This window comes from Myotis nattereri (genome assembly GCF_964212035.1).
Source record: "Myotis nattereri genome assembly, chromosome: 10".
Taxonomy (NCBI): domain Eukaryota; kingdom Metazoa; phylum Chordata; class Mammalia; order Chiroptera; family Vespertilionidae; genus Myotis; species Myotis nattereri.
The window spans coordinates 1,106,287-1,123,082 of NC_138085.1; the positions used below are offsets into that span (position 1 = coordinate 1,106,287).

At 49.1% G+C, this 16,796-nt stretch overlaps 1 protein-coding gene across 1 annotated transcript in view; it reads right to left on the minus strand.

Moving 5' to 3' along the window:
* The window catches only part of TBC1D8 (TBC1 domain family member 8), a 108,021-nt gene that overhangs the window by 3,809 nt on the left and 87,416 nt on the right, over nt 1-16,796 (minus strand). Inside the window, exons 12-17 of the mRNA XM_081101626.1 lie at nt 14,518-14,803; nt 13,871-14,000; nt 13,660-13,758; nt 12,979-13,047; nt 5,532-5,772; nt 5,050-5,115 (exon numbers count right to left, since the gene is read on the minus strand). Of these exons, the coding sequence (XP_080957752.1) occupies nt 5,050-5,115; nt 5,532-5,772; nt 12,979-13,047; nt 13,660-13,758; nt 13,871-14,000; nt 14,518-14,803 (891 nt within the window). The remainder of the gene's footprint in view (nt 1-5,049; nt 5,116-5,531; nt 5,773-12,978; nt 13,048-13,659; nt 13,759-13,870; nt 14,001-14,517; nt 14,804-16,796) is intronic.

Below are 16,796 nucleotides of genomic sequence, written 5' to 3' on the forward strand. Positions count from 1 at the left end.
AGGAGGAAAATTACAAACACTGGGTGGTCCTGGGGCCAGCATGATGGAAATGGACTCCTGGGAAACAGGCCCTGAGATGTCCAACAGGACACGGTCTCTATCCTCAGAGCTTGGGATACCAAGCAAACCTATTCACAAGTCACTAACAAATGCTTCAACGCAAGAACCAATAAACACAAATGTCATGGGAGCCTAGGGCAGGAAGATTCACACAGTGGACAGTGTCCAGAAAAGGGGCAGATAAAGTCAACATTGACGGGACTGGAAAGGCCAATCAACCACAGAGCAGGGCTTCCAACCTCTCCAGTCCTGGCACAGAAAACACGACCTGACTGGGCACTAGGACACAATGCATTAGGGAAGAGAGTAAACCAAGTTTATATACAATCCTCAGATGTACTTGCAGCCTTTTAATGAGCTATTTGAACTTTTATTATAAATGTAACCTTATTTTTGTAATTCCAATCTATATAATAAAGAGCCAGGGTCAAAACATCTAAGGCTCGTGGCAACCCAGCACTGACTGCCTTAGGGGGCTGCAGATCAGGCCTGGAGAAAGGCCTGCAGAGAGAGAGGCAGGCAGGGTCTGATCCGTAGCTGCTGTGGCAGCTGCTGATCAGAACTTGCCTCTCTCCCAGTCTGGCCAACAGCTGTACCTCCATTTCTCTCCAGGCCTCCACCAGGTTGCTGATCAGGCCCCATTGATAGGCCCAGAGATGCTGACTGGCATAGAAACTGACCAATCAAAACCAAATCTGGGTCAACTGTGAGGAGCCAATGTCTGCCTAGGAGGTGGAGCTTTTGACACTGACTGACATAGAAATTGACCAATCAGAACCAAATTGGCCGGCAGAGGAGGGCAGTTGGGGGTGCTCAGGCAGGCAGGCAGAGAGGTTAGGGGCAATTTAGGCAAGTGAGTGGTTAGGAGCCAGTGGTCCCAGATTGTGAGAGGGGTTTTTGACTGCCAGTTTAGGCTCGATCCCTAGGGATTGGGTCTAAACCGGTGGTCGGACATCCCCTGAGGGGTTCCCTGATTGGACTGGGTGCAGGCTGGGCTGAGGGAACCCCCCCTTGGTGCACGAATTTCATGCACCAGGCCTCTAGTGTGTGTGTGTGTATAAAATTCATAATTCAAGATTATAAATGAATTAAACATTTAAAGTTTTCATTATGTCTCACTTCAAGGACTGCACAAGTTAAAATCTGGTGAATGATTTACATTTGGTTATCTGAAACTCCCTTATCTCTTACATCTGCTTTCAATACAATTTGGCCTCCAGATGCATTTCTCCATCATATTTTCTTGCAAAAGCAAAATAGTGCTCTCCTGTTCCTCCCTCCACGTGGTTGGAAAAAACAAATATGGGACTTGAATTTGGATTAGGAATTCCGAGTCACTGATGAGAAAAACAACTAAAGCAGCTGTCGCCAACCTTTCAGACTTCACAGACCACCAGCTGTGTAAAGTATCCAACTGGTGTCTCAGGTATCGACTGTAAAAAAGTCACGAGGTATATAAGTACTGGATTAATCTAATATCTTAATGGCTTCCTGACAGTAATTTCACAAAATTTTTCTTAAGTCAGTTTGTATTCTACACTTCATATTTTTAAAAATCTTCTAGTGGCATTTTCAACTTGGATTCCAATCCAAAGAACAGATCCCTCACCAAACCCAAGCTGTCCATTGCCAAACCAGTGTGCCTGGCATCACTTCTGCCTGGCTGGTGTCAGCACTGGCCAAGTTGTTAGACAGAAGGTGAACTGTCACTTTTTGTGTCCTGTGAGAAGTTGACCTTCGCAAGTGTCCTCGGTACATCATGTTTTTCAGAATCCTTCTCAAACTGAATCCTCACCCTGACTGCGTTCTCTGAAGGAAGTTCTTGATCCTGGGAGGAGTCATCATTTAGCTCATCTCTTTCCACCTTGGCTGGTGACCTGCTCATGTATGCCACGTGGGTCGTGCTCACTGATAATGTGGCCTTTCCTATGAACCAGGAGGTCATGGATCGATTCCTCGTCAGGGCATGTGCCCAGGTTGTGGGCTCGAACCCCAGTAGGGGTGTGCAGGAGGCAGCTGATCAATGAAATCTCTCTCACTGATGTTTCTCTCCCTCTTCCTTCCTCTCTGAAATAAAAATACATTTAAAAAGTAGTAATAATGTGGTTCTTAGAGCAGTGTAGTGACCCTTCAGTTTTCTTGGTTTCCAGTAGGTATTTTGACATAAGGGCACGGTCCCAAAAGTGGGAGATTATAGTTTATTTTCAGTATTGTTTCTGAGTGTAACCGTAAGAAAAGGCTGATCAGAGAGAAGCAAGATGGTGGGTATAACCTGAGTGCTGAATTTTCCTCTTAAGCACACATTAGTCATCCTGACTTACTAGTCTCTGGGATACTGTTCAGCCCTGTGTCACCTGAGACAGCAGCAAATCATCTGGACATTTCTTTCTTTCTTTTTTTTTTAAATATATTTTATTGATTTTTTACATAGAGGAAGGGAGAGGGATAGAGAGTTAGAAACATCGATGAGAGAGAAACATTGATCAGCTGCCTCCTGCACATCTCCTACTGGGGATGTGCCCGCAACCCAGGTACATGCCCTTGACCGGAATCGAACCTGGGACCTTTCAGTCTGCAGGCCGGCGCTCTATCCGCTGAGCCAAACCGGTTACGGCTGGACATTTCTTTTCTGTTGCCTTTGCTAAGCAGTGGAGCCAATGAGTGAGCTCTCCTAGAACTCGGAGGGCCTGAGGCCCTGCCTCCACTTCCTGAGTGGCAGCAGAAGCCTCAGCTCAGGCCCAGGGTCAGAGGCTGCAGGGGCCAGGCACTGGGCCTCCCACCAGGCAGACAGAGGTACTCTGGGCCTCCATTCACACTGTGACCCGCAGCAAACCTCCTCATGAGAGTTCAACTCTTCCAACTAGTGCATCTGTCCTACCTTTAATCCAAAAGTTATTCATTATTGGTGGAATGCACATATTTGTTAAAATTAAATTTATTTAAATGAAAATACTTTATTGTGGCTTGTCATGGCCTTGGCAAATTGATGTGTTTAACTGCAGGTTTTAGAGCAGCCGTGGGCAAGCTACGGCCTGCGGGCCGGATCCGGCCCGTTTGAAATGAATAAAACAAAAAAACAAAAAAAGACCGTACCCTTTTATGTAATGATGTTTACTTTGAATTTATATTAGTTCACACAAACACTCCATCCATGCTTTTGTTCCGGCCCTCCGGTCCAGTTTAGGAACCCACTGTGGCCCTTGAGTCAAAAAGTTTGCCCACCCCTGTTTTAGAGTCTGCATTCTTAAGACTTTAAAAAAAAAAAAAACTGCATAAAAATTCAAATATTAAATAAATCAAATCTTCCATTTAACAATTTAAATTCAGAGTCACACAATATAAGTATTACAATTTTATATATTCAGAACATTTTTGAAAAATGGATTTTCTGAAGCCATAAAGGTCTTAAATTGATTAATAGAATTAAAATATGCCTTTTAGAAATAAACTTGTAATTTGGAAACAATAATTCAATATGAAGTATTGAGAACAAATATCAATCTCAAATGATATAAAAAAACTAATATATTTAAAGTTATATCAAGAATGAGATCTGTATGATCTTTGTAACTTTTCTATAAATCTAAAATTATCACAAAATAAAGTTATTTAAAACTCAAGATGAAATCATTGAATAAAATTAAGTCAATCATGTCGTATTTAGCAATACCAGATAGAATGATTATGAAAAGACGGTAAAGACAATGATGATAATAAAGAAATAACTATGCATGTCTTCTATGTTAGTAGGAAAACATGAAAAATAAGAGCAAATTATGTTGGCGTAAATGGCAAAGAACTTTACTGATTCTGTTTGCAGGGAAGTAGCAATGAAGTGCCACAGCGCGCCCCGGAGGTAATGTACACGATGTTACACATCAGCCCAGCAATGCCAACCTCAGGACGTGGGCCCAGAAGCCCACAGTAATACGTGCATTTCCAGCGCTGGCACAGGTGTTAGCTGTGAAAGCCACTGGCCTGGCCTGGAAGCCTGACAGTGCCCCAGGCGCCTCACGGGAAGTTCTGTCCGAGGCCCCCGCCCGCACCAGGACTGTGGCGAGGAGGCCAGAGACCTGGAATTCCTCACCCGCCTCTACCAACCTCAAAGGCCCATGCAATACCTGGAGGTGAACACCACGTCTGATCCTGTAGATTTCAAAACTGCTTCCTGTGTTCCTGGTTACCACTGCTTCAGTTTAAAGGAAGCCAGGCCTTACATGGTGGAAAACTGAAGGGGTCCTTCAGAAGCAGTAGCATAAAAGAGCCATCTGCTGAGACCACCAGGCCTGGCTTCCCCAGACATCCACAGGCCAGCAGTTCCTACAGGGTGGTCCTTGGACCAGCGGGTCAGAAGCCAGAGCCCGGGCAGGTGTGCTGCCAAGTCCTGAAGGCTTCTGCTGCCCACTCGCATCAGAGCCACCGCATCGGCCACAGCGCGGCACTCAATCTGCCGTCAGGAGCCCTAAGTCAGAAACATCATGGCCCGGCCAGCGTGGCTCAGTGGCTGAGCACCGGCCTAGGAACCAGGAGGTCACAGTTGGATTCCCAGTCAGGGCACATGCCCAGATTGTGGGCTCGATCCCCAGTAGGGGGCGGGAAGGAGGCAGCTGATCAATTATTCTCATCAGTGATGTTTCTCTCTCCTCCTTCTCTGAAATCAAGAAAAATATGTTTTTTAAAAAGAAACATTGGTTGCTTCCAGTCTAAATGAAATTCAAAAAGAACTTGAGGCCCTGACTGTGTGGCTCAGTTGGTAGAGCACTGTCTCCTACACAGAAAGGTCACAGGTTCAATTCCTGGTCAGGGTGTATACCCAGCTAAGGTGTCTACGGGAGACAACAGTTGATGTTTTTCTCTCAAATAGATGCTTCTCTCCCTTCCTCTCTCTCTTAAACCAATAAAAAATAAAAAGAATTTTCGTGTTGTGCGCAAAGCTGGTCAGTGAGTGTCAAGGCAGAACAGAGCCCAGTGTGTCTCCGAATTTCTTACCGGGAGGAACGTGGAGCCTGTAGAGCAGTTTAATTTTCTCATTCATTTCTCCGTTATACATAGTGTCTGGGGGAGAGAGCAGATGCAAGCAGTTCACATACACTTGTCATAGAGAACTTCCTCCTCCCCTGCTCCCAGGCCCACTGTGTGCGTGAGCATGTGAAGGGTGGTGACGGGTGACTGCTGAGCTGCCAGGGAGCCTCATGCCTTCCGAAGGCTCTTTTTACGTGTAAGCATTAGGGATGTGGCTTCTAGCAAGTCCCCACTCCCCGGCGCCATGAGAACAGCTCAGTGACCTGGGGCTGAGAGCCTGGCCCCCTGCAGGAAGCAGAGAGGCCTCAGGAGGAGCCTGCGGTGATTTTAAAAATCACCAACTGTGTCGGGCCATTCACAAGGACAGCTCATCGTTCCTGCTACAGTACACCTTGCGCTGTGTTCACAGACTCACACCCAAAGCAACGTGCTGCGGCCAGCAGTCCTACCGAGGCAGCTGGCAAATGCTTTGAATTCGATAAGATGGTCCATGTTGTCGTCCAGGAGCCGGAAGGCCCTCTCAGCGAGGATCTCCGTGTGCGCCCCGCAGGTCCACGGCGAGACCAGCTGGAACAGGCGTGCAAACTGCCGGCTGTCTATGCGGTACTGCTCGGCGTAGGGACGGCTGGGGTCGTGGCGGGCGGGCCCGGGCCGCGGCTGCTCCCAGTAGCAGCTCAGCATGTGCTCCCGCTGAAAGCAGAGGGGCCGCTCACCGCTGGAGGCATTCCCGCCTTGTCACATCGTTACTATTGAATACGCATCATTGTAACACAAATGGAAAAATTAAGTCACGGTCTCACCGCTCCGACCAGACATGTGAAGCTTTTCCTTGCTACCATGTGAGTGTAATTTGGACACCCTTTTTTATTAAGGTTTTTTTTCTTTGTAGCAAATGTATTTATAAAATTTACCATTTTAACCATTTGTAAGTGTATAGTTTTAATTAGAGAGGACATGCAGTGTTTCATTTGATGTTTATGTAGCCAAAGCTACAGGATACAAAAGGCGCAACGCCTGGTCACCTGTCGGAGGGAAAATGGGGGCAAGGAACCAAATGTGGAAAAGCATACTGTTTGATATGTTCTAAATGTTCAATCACATGAATATATTAACAATCCAAAAAAGTCAGAGTAGGAAACACAGGTGGTATGAAAGTCTGAACAGACTGAAAACTAAAACCATCAGAACGGGCCCAGGCACTGGGGGCCACACCCTCCCCCCCCCACCCGCCCCCCGTTACGTCCCCTCCCGGGATGTCTCAACTCACAACTCAGGTCCCCACACGTGCCCACACCACACTGTGCCAGCGCACACTCCATTTGGGACAGAAACCAAATGCCATTCACCGCTTTACTGTCAGTCCCTGTGACATGCGCCTTCAGCAGCCTTTGCAGAATTGCGACACGCAGCACGCAGGTCTAATACAGTCGCTCCTGAAAGCCCCAGCGCACGGAGCTGCTGCGGGCATGTGGCGCCTGCGATGCAGACGCCCATGGAGCCCTGCCCGGAAGAGCACCGCACGGGGGCTGAGGACGAGTCCCACCCGTGTGCACAGAGCCCCCCACACGCCAACAACACAGAAGCAGGCGCGGCGCCCACAGGCGGCACGGGAAGGGCCCAATCAGCCAGTGAACTCCTGGGGCGACTCAGCCTCACTGAGGAGCAAGCAAGGTTAAAGGCAAAGACATGCGGTTCCTACACAACCAGGAAGGCGCTCAAGGGTCCGGAACATTCAATGCTGGAGGGAGCGGCCGCAGGAGTGCGCGTGCGAGACCTTGTCCGTGGACCTGGAGTCTGAAAGCTCAAAGCCCTCGCAGCTGCCTGGCCGGGCGGCGCCGGAGGAAGCCCCGCAGGGCAGCAGTGTCTGGGCAAAGTCCACTCAGGCAGCACTGCGCATCGAGCAGCAGAAACTGGACACACAATGTCCCTGAATAAGTAAACATTAAGTAAATTACGGTTCTGCCCTACAGTGAAGCTGTGCAGCCATTTTATAAGAATGAGGAAGAGCTGTAATACTGATTTAGAAAAATGTTCATGGCTGCCTGGCTGGCATGGCTCAGTGGTTGAGTGTTGACCTATGAACCTGGTCTTGGTTTGATTTTCGGTCGGGGCACACGCCTGGATTATGGGCTCGATCCCCAATGTGGGGCGTGCAGGAGGCAGCCGATCAATGATTCTCTCATCATTGATGTTTCTACTCTCTCTCCCTCTCCCGTCCTCTCTGAAATCAATAAAAAATATATATAAAAGAAAAATATTCATGACAAAAAATTGCAGGCCATATGTGCACATAATCTTGTTTTAGTGTGGAAAAAAGGATAAGCCTGTGTGTGTGTGTGTGTGTGTGTGTGTGTGTGTGTGTGTGTGTTCACAGAGAGAGAACATAAGGGTAAAATAGGAAAGGACTCGCCATATTGTGAAGAGTACTTCCTGTACAAGATAGGACTGTAGGTGCAGATAGGCTAAATCCTTTTTTTGTATTTGCTTTAAAGTTTTATATTTTTTCAATGGTGAGAGTAGGTATACTTTTACTTCCTTTAGTTTAAATTTTTTATTGAATTTTGAAAAGTTAACCAGAACATGATGGCAAGTAAAGTGATATTTAACAGACTAAATGCTCTCTTGGGCCTAATATCCCAGCAACAGTGAACAGATGTAGCTGACGGTTAAGAGGAGCAGGTCCCGGTGCTCCCAGGAGAGCCCGACACCGAGCGTGCTTCACACGGTCACACCTCGCGGGGGAGACAGGACGCACGGAGCGGTTCTCTAACCGAAAGGCTAGGAGGGGACGCCCCAAACCCACGCTTGTGTGATCTAAACCTGCTTCACAGCACAGGTGGACCCAGAAGACACTATGCCAAGTGAAGAAAGTCAGACAGAAAGACAAATACCATATGATCTCACTCATATGTGAAATCTAAAACACAAAAGCAACAATGAACAACAAAAACACAGAGCCACAGAAAAGAGCTCAGGTTTGTGGTACTGGTGGGGCAGGGGGGCAGCGGGCAGTTGGTGAGGGCCAGAGGCACACTTGCAGTTGTCAGTGAGCACTGGGATGTAGTTACCGCTTGGAGACTGGATAGCACTGTGTGTGTCTATTTGAAAGTTGCTAAGAGAATAGATCCTAAAAGTTCTCATCACAAGGGCAAACACATTGTTTTCTTTTTTGTGTGTGTTCCTATGAGAAGAAGGTGTTAACTAAACTTACTGTGGTGATCCCTTCCCAATGCGTGTGAGTCAAGTCATTCTGTATGCCTGTTCATATCAATCATCTATCCTATCTAATAATAGACAAACATGGTAATTGACCATACCTTCACTACACCCCCCCTTGGCTAATCAGCAAGATATGCAAATTAACCGCCAACAAAGATGGCGACTAATTTGCATACCGCAGGCAGGGCAGGACAGCGCGAGCCGCCAGCGCGAGCCACCATCCAGGCCCCCGTGGGCGACCCCAGAAGCCGCCTGCCTACGGCCCGTGATCGGATCTGGTCCTGGGCCGCTGGCCGGCTCCAGAAGCCCCAGAAGCCGCCTGATATAGCAGTCACTCTATCAGTAAGCACTCTGAAAGTCAGTGGTATAAATGCACCAATTAAAAGACAGATTATGAGGGTGAATAAAAAACAAAACCCACTTTAAATATAAAGACACATATAGATTAAAAGTAAATGAATTAAGCTGCAGCCTGTTTTGCTCAGGGGATAGAGCATTAGCCCGTGGACTGAAGGGTCCCAGGTTTCATTCCAGTCAAGGGCATGTACCTCAGTTGCTGGCTTGATCCCCAGCCCATATCAGAGCATGTGCAGGAGGCAACCAATCAATGTGTCTCTCCCTTTCCCTTCACTCTCTCTAAAATTCAATGGAAAAATATTCTTGGGTGAAGATTAACAAAAACAAAGTAAATGGATTAAGTAACATTAAAGAGATTATAAGAAAAATATATTCCAAATTTTGTTAGTTGTATAATGGTTATGTTTAAATTATTAACACCTAAGAAATTGGGTGAAGGGTATATATAATATGCTGTAGTATTTTATAGGTTTTTTTTTACATGTATGAGATTATTTCAAATTAAAATATTAAAAAATTAAAAGTTAATAAAATATTAATTGAACTGTATCTGCACTACATGAAAAATCTCCTAATTGCTTCTAGCATAATTTATTAAATTGTGCTAAAATTTACAAGGGTTCAATTAAAAAATCTTAATTCTAGATCAGGGGTGGGCAAACTTTTTGACTTGAAGGCCACAATGGGTTCTTAAACTGGACCGGAGGGCCGGAACAAAAGCATGGATGGAGTGTTTGTGTGAACTAATATAAATTCAAAGTAAACATCATTACATAAAAGGATACGGTCTTTTTTTTCAATAGTTTTATTCATTTCAAACGGGCCAGATCCGGCCCGCGGGCCATAGTTTGCCTACGGCTGTTCTAGATGATATAATAGAAAATATATAATAGGGCAGTTATAAGCACTTATCTGAAAATAAAAATTTAAAGAAGTGAATTTAAAGAAGGGATTAGCCAAAGAAAATATATGCACAACCCATGGAAACAAACAACAGTATGGTGATGGCCAGAGAGAAGTGGGGGGCAAGAGCTGGGTAGAGGGGGCAAAAGGGGGGAAACAGGGACATCCTATATAATAATAATAATAGGCTAATATGCACATTGACTGAACAGCAGAATGGCCAGTTGCTATGATGCGCACTGGCCACCAGGGGGCAGACGCTCAATGCAGGAGCTGCCCCCTGGTGGTCAGTGCACTTCTATATGGGGAGTCCTGCTCAGCCAGAAGCTGGCTCATGGTTGGCCAGTGCAGAGGTGTTGGCAGGAGCCTCTCCCACCTCCGTGGCAGCACTAAGAATGTCCAACTAATGGTTTAGGCCCGATCCCTTGGAGGCCTAAGCCTTCAGTTGGACATCCCCCGAGGGCTCCCTGGACATCCCCCGAGGATGTCTGACTGCAAGCTTAGGCCTGATCCCCTGGGGAGTGGGCCTAAGTCAACAGGTGGACATCCCCCAAAGGGTCCTGGACTGCAAATGGGCGCGGGCCGGGCTGAGGGACTCCCCCCACCCCCAGTGCACAAATTTTTGTGCACCAGGCCTCTAGTATATATATAAAAGGCTAATATGCTAAGTGTCCCTCCAACCATACGACTGGTCACTATGACATGCACTGACCATCAGGGGCACACGCTCAACACAGGAGCTGCAGTGATACCCACTTGGCCATTTACAAAGAAACGTCGCCACAGACCGGGCGCCGACAAAGCAACACTCGGCTTCCCCCAAGTGGCACACAGGCCCTGCCACCACCCCGGAGAGACAGCTCACCAAATCGCAGCGATGATGCCGAGACCCCACGGCGCAAAGTGCGGCCCCCAGCCCAGCCCAGCCAGAAACAGCCACTGCGGGCGCCAGGTAATGACGTCACATAGCAACGCCCCACTTCCTCTCCCTAGCCACTAGCCTCCTTGCAGTTTCTTCAGCCCAGGAACACGACTTGCTTTATAGCCAGGTGGAAACATTTTACACTTTAACCAAATGTCTGTGAAGTGTTTTCCCGTGACTCATCTCATTTGATCCTCACAGAAGTCCTGGAGTAGGTAGATAGGAGACTCAGTAGAATCCTATTTTCTTTTCATTAGCCAGAAAAACGGAGATTTAGAAAGCTTAGAAACTTGACCTGACTGAAAAGAAGTAAGAAATGGTGGACCTTGAAAATGACTCCAAGGTTTTCTTGCTGAGCAGAATATAGTCAAACACTGCTGCAGTTACATATTTTACCCTTTGTTCTCCCTGCATGATCTACAATAATAATCTGCTTCGTGTTGATATTTACTGCTGTGTTGTTGACAATTACCTGAAAGAGAAGTCAGGGTGCTTCACTGGGTTGGAAAAAATTTAGCTAAATCAGAAAGCAGGTCTAATTAAACAAGTTTATTCTATGTCTATAAAAGGCTAAGTTGACTTGCGCATGCACGATACATATAAAGCTCATGCTGGTGCCAATCGCACATGTGTGTTTCGATCTGTCATTGTCAATCGTGAATTTGGTTGAAACTTTTATTATAGAGAAAGGGCGAATAGCGATATTAAAATATTTCTTCTAATTAATTTCCTTTCAATGTGCCTGAATCTGTGCACCAGGACACTAGTATCTCAATAAAAATGAAAGGAAGAACCAGACTTGCCTTAGGGCAGTGGTCGGCAAACTGCAGCTTGCGAGCCACATGCGGCTCTTTGGCCCTTTGAGTGTGGCTCTTCCACAAAATACCACCTGCGGGCGTGCACGTACAGTGCGACTGAAACTTCGTGGCCCATGCGCAGAAGTCGGTATTTTGTGGAAGAGCCACACTCAAGGGGCCAAAGAGCCGCATGTGGCTCACAAGCCACAGTTTGCTGACCACTGCCTTAGGGGATTAAAACGGCAATCAGAGCTGGCTCTTGTTAACAGACACAATGGTCGCACCTGCACCTCCCCGGCTCAGGGAGGTGCCATCCATGGTGCTGAGCAAGGGCTCCTGAACCCGCCTCCTCCAGGCCTTTCCCTCAACAAAATAAAAGTCTGACTCAAAAGGTAAGAGGTGCATGCAAAATCCAACCAGAGAAGATCAAGCACTGAAACGTGAGAAGTCTGGCCGAAAGCCAAGGACATTCAGGTCAGACGCGGGGAGAACGGACCGCTGAGAGGGCTGCTTGCGGAGCAGGATGCTGACCTGGGCTTGGAAGGAAGGCTGGCGGGACAAAGGAGGCACCAGGTTGTGCAACAGAACTGGGCACCGTGACAGGACACTATTCCACTGGCATTTCCTTTGGAGGTACATTTTCAAAGTTATTTTAAGTTTCTATTTGTATTTATTCTTACAAAAATGAAAGACTGACAGGGCTAATATGAAAATGAATTTCATTAAGTACCAGTCACATCATTCACAGGAAATACGGAAACAGGAAACAAGAAACAGTCAGCTCTACATCCTTTAAAACTCTTTAAAGATGAATGACATGACTAGTACTTAGTGAAGTGTGAATTTAAAGCCATCGTTTACGTTACATAAATCCAGATTTGTGATGTCACGTATTCTCCCAAATTGAGAATAGTTGACCCTGAATAGATGTGACTGTAGATGCTAAAGCGCACAGTCGCTTCCCGCTTCACGTGTCCCTGCTTCTCCTTCTCGAAGTCAGAGGACTTGGGACACCCAGTCACCTTTGACTTCGTATTTTCTCTTCCTGCAGCAGGAAAAACGGTGAGACTTGAAAACAGGTGATGTTCGCGGGGGACGGTGTGCGGAGCCCCCACTACATGTGCGGGGTGCGGGCTCGACCCCCGGTGGGGGGCGTGCAGAAGTCAGCAATCAATGATTCTCTCTCTCTCCCTCTCCCTTCCTCTCTCTCTCTCTCAAATCAATAAAAAACATATTTAACAATAAAAAAATGTTCTTTGTAGCATAAGTAGCAACACCTGAGAATCCACCTAAATAACCACCAAATATTAGAAACATGGTTTAGCATATTATTACAAATATGATATATTATAAAGTTATTTAAAAAATATTAAGAGTATGTGGCATGCATACCAACCACATAAACATAGGAATAGGTGTAGATGTTCAGGAACATGTGAGTGAATTATAAGTAATGGAAACGTATATGAAGCGATGGTCTCTGTGGGCCCCTGTTCCATCTGATGGGACCGGGAACCTGGTGTAGAAAAGCAGCAGCGAGGGTAGGAGTGGGCGGGGCGGGGGGGGGGGCGGGGGACAGGTGGGCAGCAGGCAGGGTGGCCACAACCTCTGCTGTCCCAGGTCAGCTCCCACACGCCACCCGGGCAGGCTGACCACAGTGGCCGGGCCTGTCCCTCCCTCCCCTTCCTGGACCTGCACCTTGAACAAGTCATAGAGCTCCTCGAGGTCGCCAAGGGGGAACGAGACTTCAGGGCTGACCACGCGGAGCTGCAGGAGAGCAGACAGCGAAGGTGTGAGTGAGGTCTGCCCCCCCCCCCCCGCCCCTTCCAGACACACAGGCCTCCAGCCAAGGTGACCTTCTTGTGGAGTTCAGCCCTGGCCTGGCTGGACGGCGGGGTGGGCGGTCCAGGAGCACGCAGGCCAGGGCCCGGAGTCTGTGCGCCGCCTCCTCCGGCCCACACCGCGCCACCGTCCTCATCCCACAGGGGGACGGAGGCTCCAGCGGGCCCTCTGCTCCCAGTCTGTCTGACTAAAACCCACGCCACCTCTGTGAAGGTCTTAATTCAACGGGGAAAAGCTGGCACCCTTTTTTAATCCTCACCCAAAAACATGGCTATCAATTTGAGAGAGAGAAACAGCAATGTGATGTTTCTGATTGATCAGTTGCCTCCTATAAGTGCCCCAACTAGGGATTGAACCCTTAACCTGATAGGTGCCTGACTGGGAATCGAACCCACCACCTTTCAGTTCATCGGCTGACAGCTCCAACCAACCGAGCCATGGGCCAGGGCAGAAAGCTGGTATTCCTGCTGGAGGCCAACAGGGGGCCCAAGGCACGCCCCACCCCCACCCCCGCCCCATGGAGGAGGCTTCACTCACCACGTTCTGCTTGGTGGTGCCCTCATGGCCCTGGAGGACCCGGATCCTGTGCCTGCAGCGCATGCGTTCAATCTGCCCCACCGACTGGTGCCCGAACTTCTGCAGGGAGAGGGTCCCTCCTGGGCACGAGGGCACAGCCCCGCCACCCCTGCAGCCCGTCCCGTCTCCCCAGCAGTGCCTGCGGGCGGCGGGACAGGCAGGGCCCCGCTACCTCATAGGAGTCGCGGATCAGGTCCCCAATGTCCGTCACCGGAGGGGGCTCCTGGTCCTCGGAGACAAAGGCGTGGTGGCTGCCCATGGGGGGCCCAGGGCTGTCCTCATTCTTGATGTGATCTAGAAACCTGAGCACAGCCTCACGGTGAGCCAGCTGCCCTCGCCGGTCACAGGCCTGAGACGTGGCTCAGCACCAGCCACAGCTCATTTCCCTGACCCAGGAGAGGGCAGGGCAGCCCCGGTGCCGCTCAGGGGCAGGGAAGGCAGCCTGAGCCAGACCTGAGGACTGGACTCTGGTCGCAGGCTGTGCGCTCTCTGGTGACCGCACAGGGTCCGTGCACAGGTGCTCAGGCTCCACAGCTTCCGAAAGGGACCTGCCAGCCCACTCCCCGCAGCTCCGGGCACCCCGGCGCGCCCCCCACCCCCACCCGCGGCCCCGTCAGGCCACTAGGTTCCATCTACACTCCAGACTTTTGAATCTCCTCCGAGGAGGGCCAGAGGCCCTTTTTCGACCGGACTCCCGCTTGGCCGAGAAGAGGGAGGGGAGGCGGGGACCCCTGGGGGCAGATGGCTGAGGGGCAGGAGCCTCCAGGCATAGCCCCTGCCCACCTCGTCCCGCACAGCACAGCCCGCAGCCAGGCGCACCTGCTGAGGAGCACGAGGGCCTGGCTGTCGTCCCGGCTGCTGCACAGGGCCCCGGCGTTGGCCTCCAGCACGGCCAGCCCCAGCTGGAAGACGACCTTGATGCCGTCGTAGAAGAAGCAGTCGACCACGTGCACGGCGCTCTCCAGGGGCATGATGCTGAGGAAGAGTGTCAGGAACCAGGAGAGCGACAGGGACGCCAGGGCCGAGGGGTCGCGCAGGCGCTCCGCCAGCTCCGGCAGCTGCTCCTGGATGAGCTCCTCAAACACGGACTGGTCCACCTGGGCCCCTGGGGGGAAGGCCGTGTGGGTGAGAGGGACGCGCTCTCTGAAGTCAGCCTGAACTCAGCTCCTCCGAGGGAGGCCAGCAGCACAGGGAGACAGAATCCCCGCCACACAGATTTCTGACACTGTGACCAGGCCGTTCCATGGGGAAAGGGAGTGTCAGTCAGGGGGCATCTGTGTGGGTCTCCGCATGCTGCACACCAGACGGGAGGGCACTTGGGATGCGTCGCACAGCTAATGCTATGAAACTTCCAGGGCGGAAGAGACTGACCGATGAGCTTCTAGGCATAGATGGACAGTCCATGGACAGACAATAGTGCGGGGAAGGCCTGGGGGCGGGAGTGGGGTAGAGGGAGTCCATGGGGGGGGGGGGACATCTGTAATACTTTCAACAATAAAGATAAATTAAAAAAAAAAAGAAAATACAGGAAAAAGGCAAAATTCCTTAGCCACAAAAAGCACTAATCACAGAAAATTTATAATTGGACTTCAATCAACATTAGTGATGTTCTTCAAAAGAAAACATGGAAACACAAACTTCAAACTCCAAGAAAACACTAGCAGTAAGTGTACCTAACAAAGGCCTTGCATTCAAAATAAAGAGCTCCTGCAGCACAGTAATAAGAAGTGAATCACTGGAGGAAACCAAGATGGCGGCATAGGTAAACACCTGAAATTGCTGCCTCACACAACCACTTCAAAAATACAACTAAAAGACAAAACGGACATCATCCAGAACCACAGGAAGGCTGGCTGAGTGGAAATTCTACAACTAGAAGGAAAGAGAAAAGCATACTGAGACTCAGAGGAGGTGCGGTGCAGAAGTAAAATACAGAGGTACAGAGGAGCACTCGGAGAGGGTTGGCGGGCGAGTCTCTGGGAACCCAGACTCATACGGGAGAAACTGGACTGTCTGGCATCGGTCGGAACTCGAGGGCAGCTTTCTCTCGGAGGTGCTTGCAGTGATTGCCGGGACACTGAGAAGGGAGGCCTCTGAGGACAGCCATAGCTGCTTGCTCCGCCCTGTTGATCCCCTGGGACCCCCGCCCCGCCCAAGCTGTGTGCGTCGGCTTTTGCATATGAAAGGCGTGGCCCTTTGCAATCTGAAAATTACCTAACAAACTGCAGCTAGCCCAAGGCCCCAAGGCAATTCTCATTGCTTCACAGCTGAGCTCCTGCTGGGTAGCCTCAGGAAGAGGCTAGATTAGGACCTCCCTAGATATCCAGGAGCCAGTGTGCCTGGTGGTCAGAGTGGGACCATCCAGATTGCAGCTCCTCGGATCCATAAGGGACACACTCAGGGGACAGACTCAGTGAGCACCAAAGCCCCATTGAAGCAAGTCTTGCCCCATAAAGTTGTCTCCAGTACAGAAGTTCTCCCACTGCAGACAAAGCTGATTCTCACAGCCAAGTGGCCTGGAGGTCAATTCCTCCCAGTGATACCTACAACAATCAAGGCTTAACTACAACAAGACTGTGCACAAAGACCACAAGGGGGTGCACCAAGAGTGTCCTCCTCAGGTAATTGGGGAGGCTGAGCCACTGGGCCCTATAGGACACCTAGCACAGAAAGCCACTCCATCAACACAGGGAAGCACAAAAAATGCGGAGACAAAGAAACAGGTCACAAATGACAGAAATGGAGGAAAGAAAACTACTGGATATAGAGTTCAAAACCACGCTTTTAAGGTTTTTCAAGAACTTTCTAGAAACTGCCGATAAATTTAGTAAGATCCTCAAAAAGTCTGGTGAGACCGCCAATAAATGTAGTAAGACCCTCAAAAAATCTAGCGAGACCCTCGAGGTTATGAAAAAGGACCAACTAGAAATTAAGCATACACTGACTGAAATAAAGGATATTATGCAGAGTTCCAACAGCAGACTAGAGGATCGCAAGAATCAAGCCAAAGCTTTGAAATACGAAGAAGCAAAAAACACCCAACCGGAAAAGCAAAATGAAAAAAAAATCCAAAAATACGAAGATAGTGTAAGGAGCCT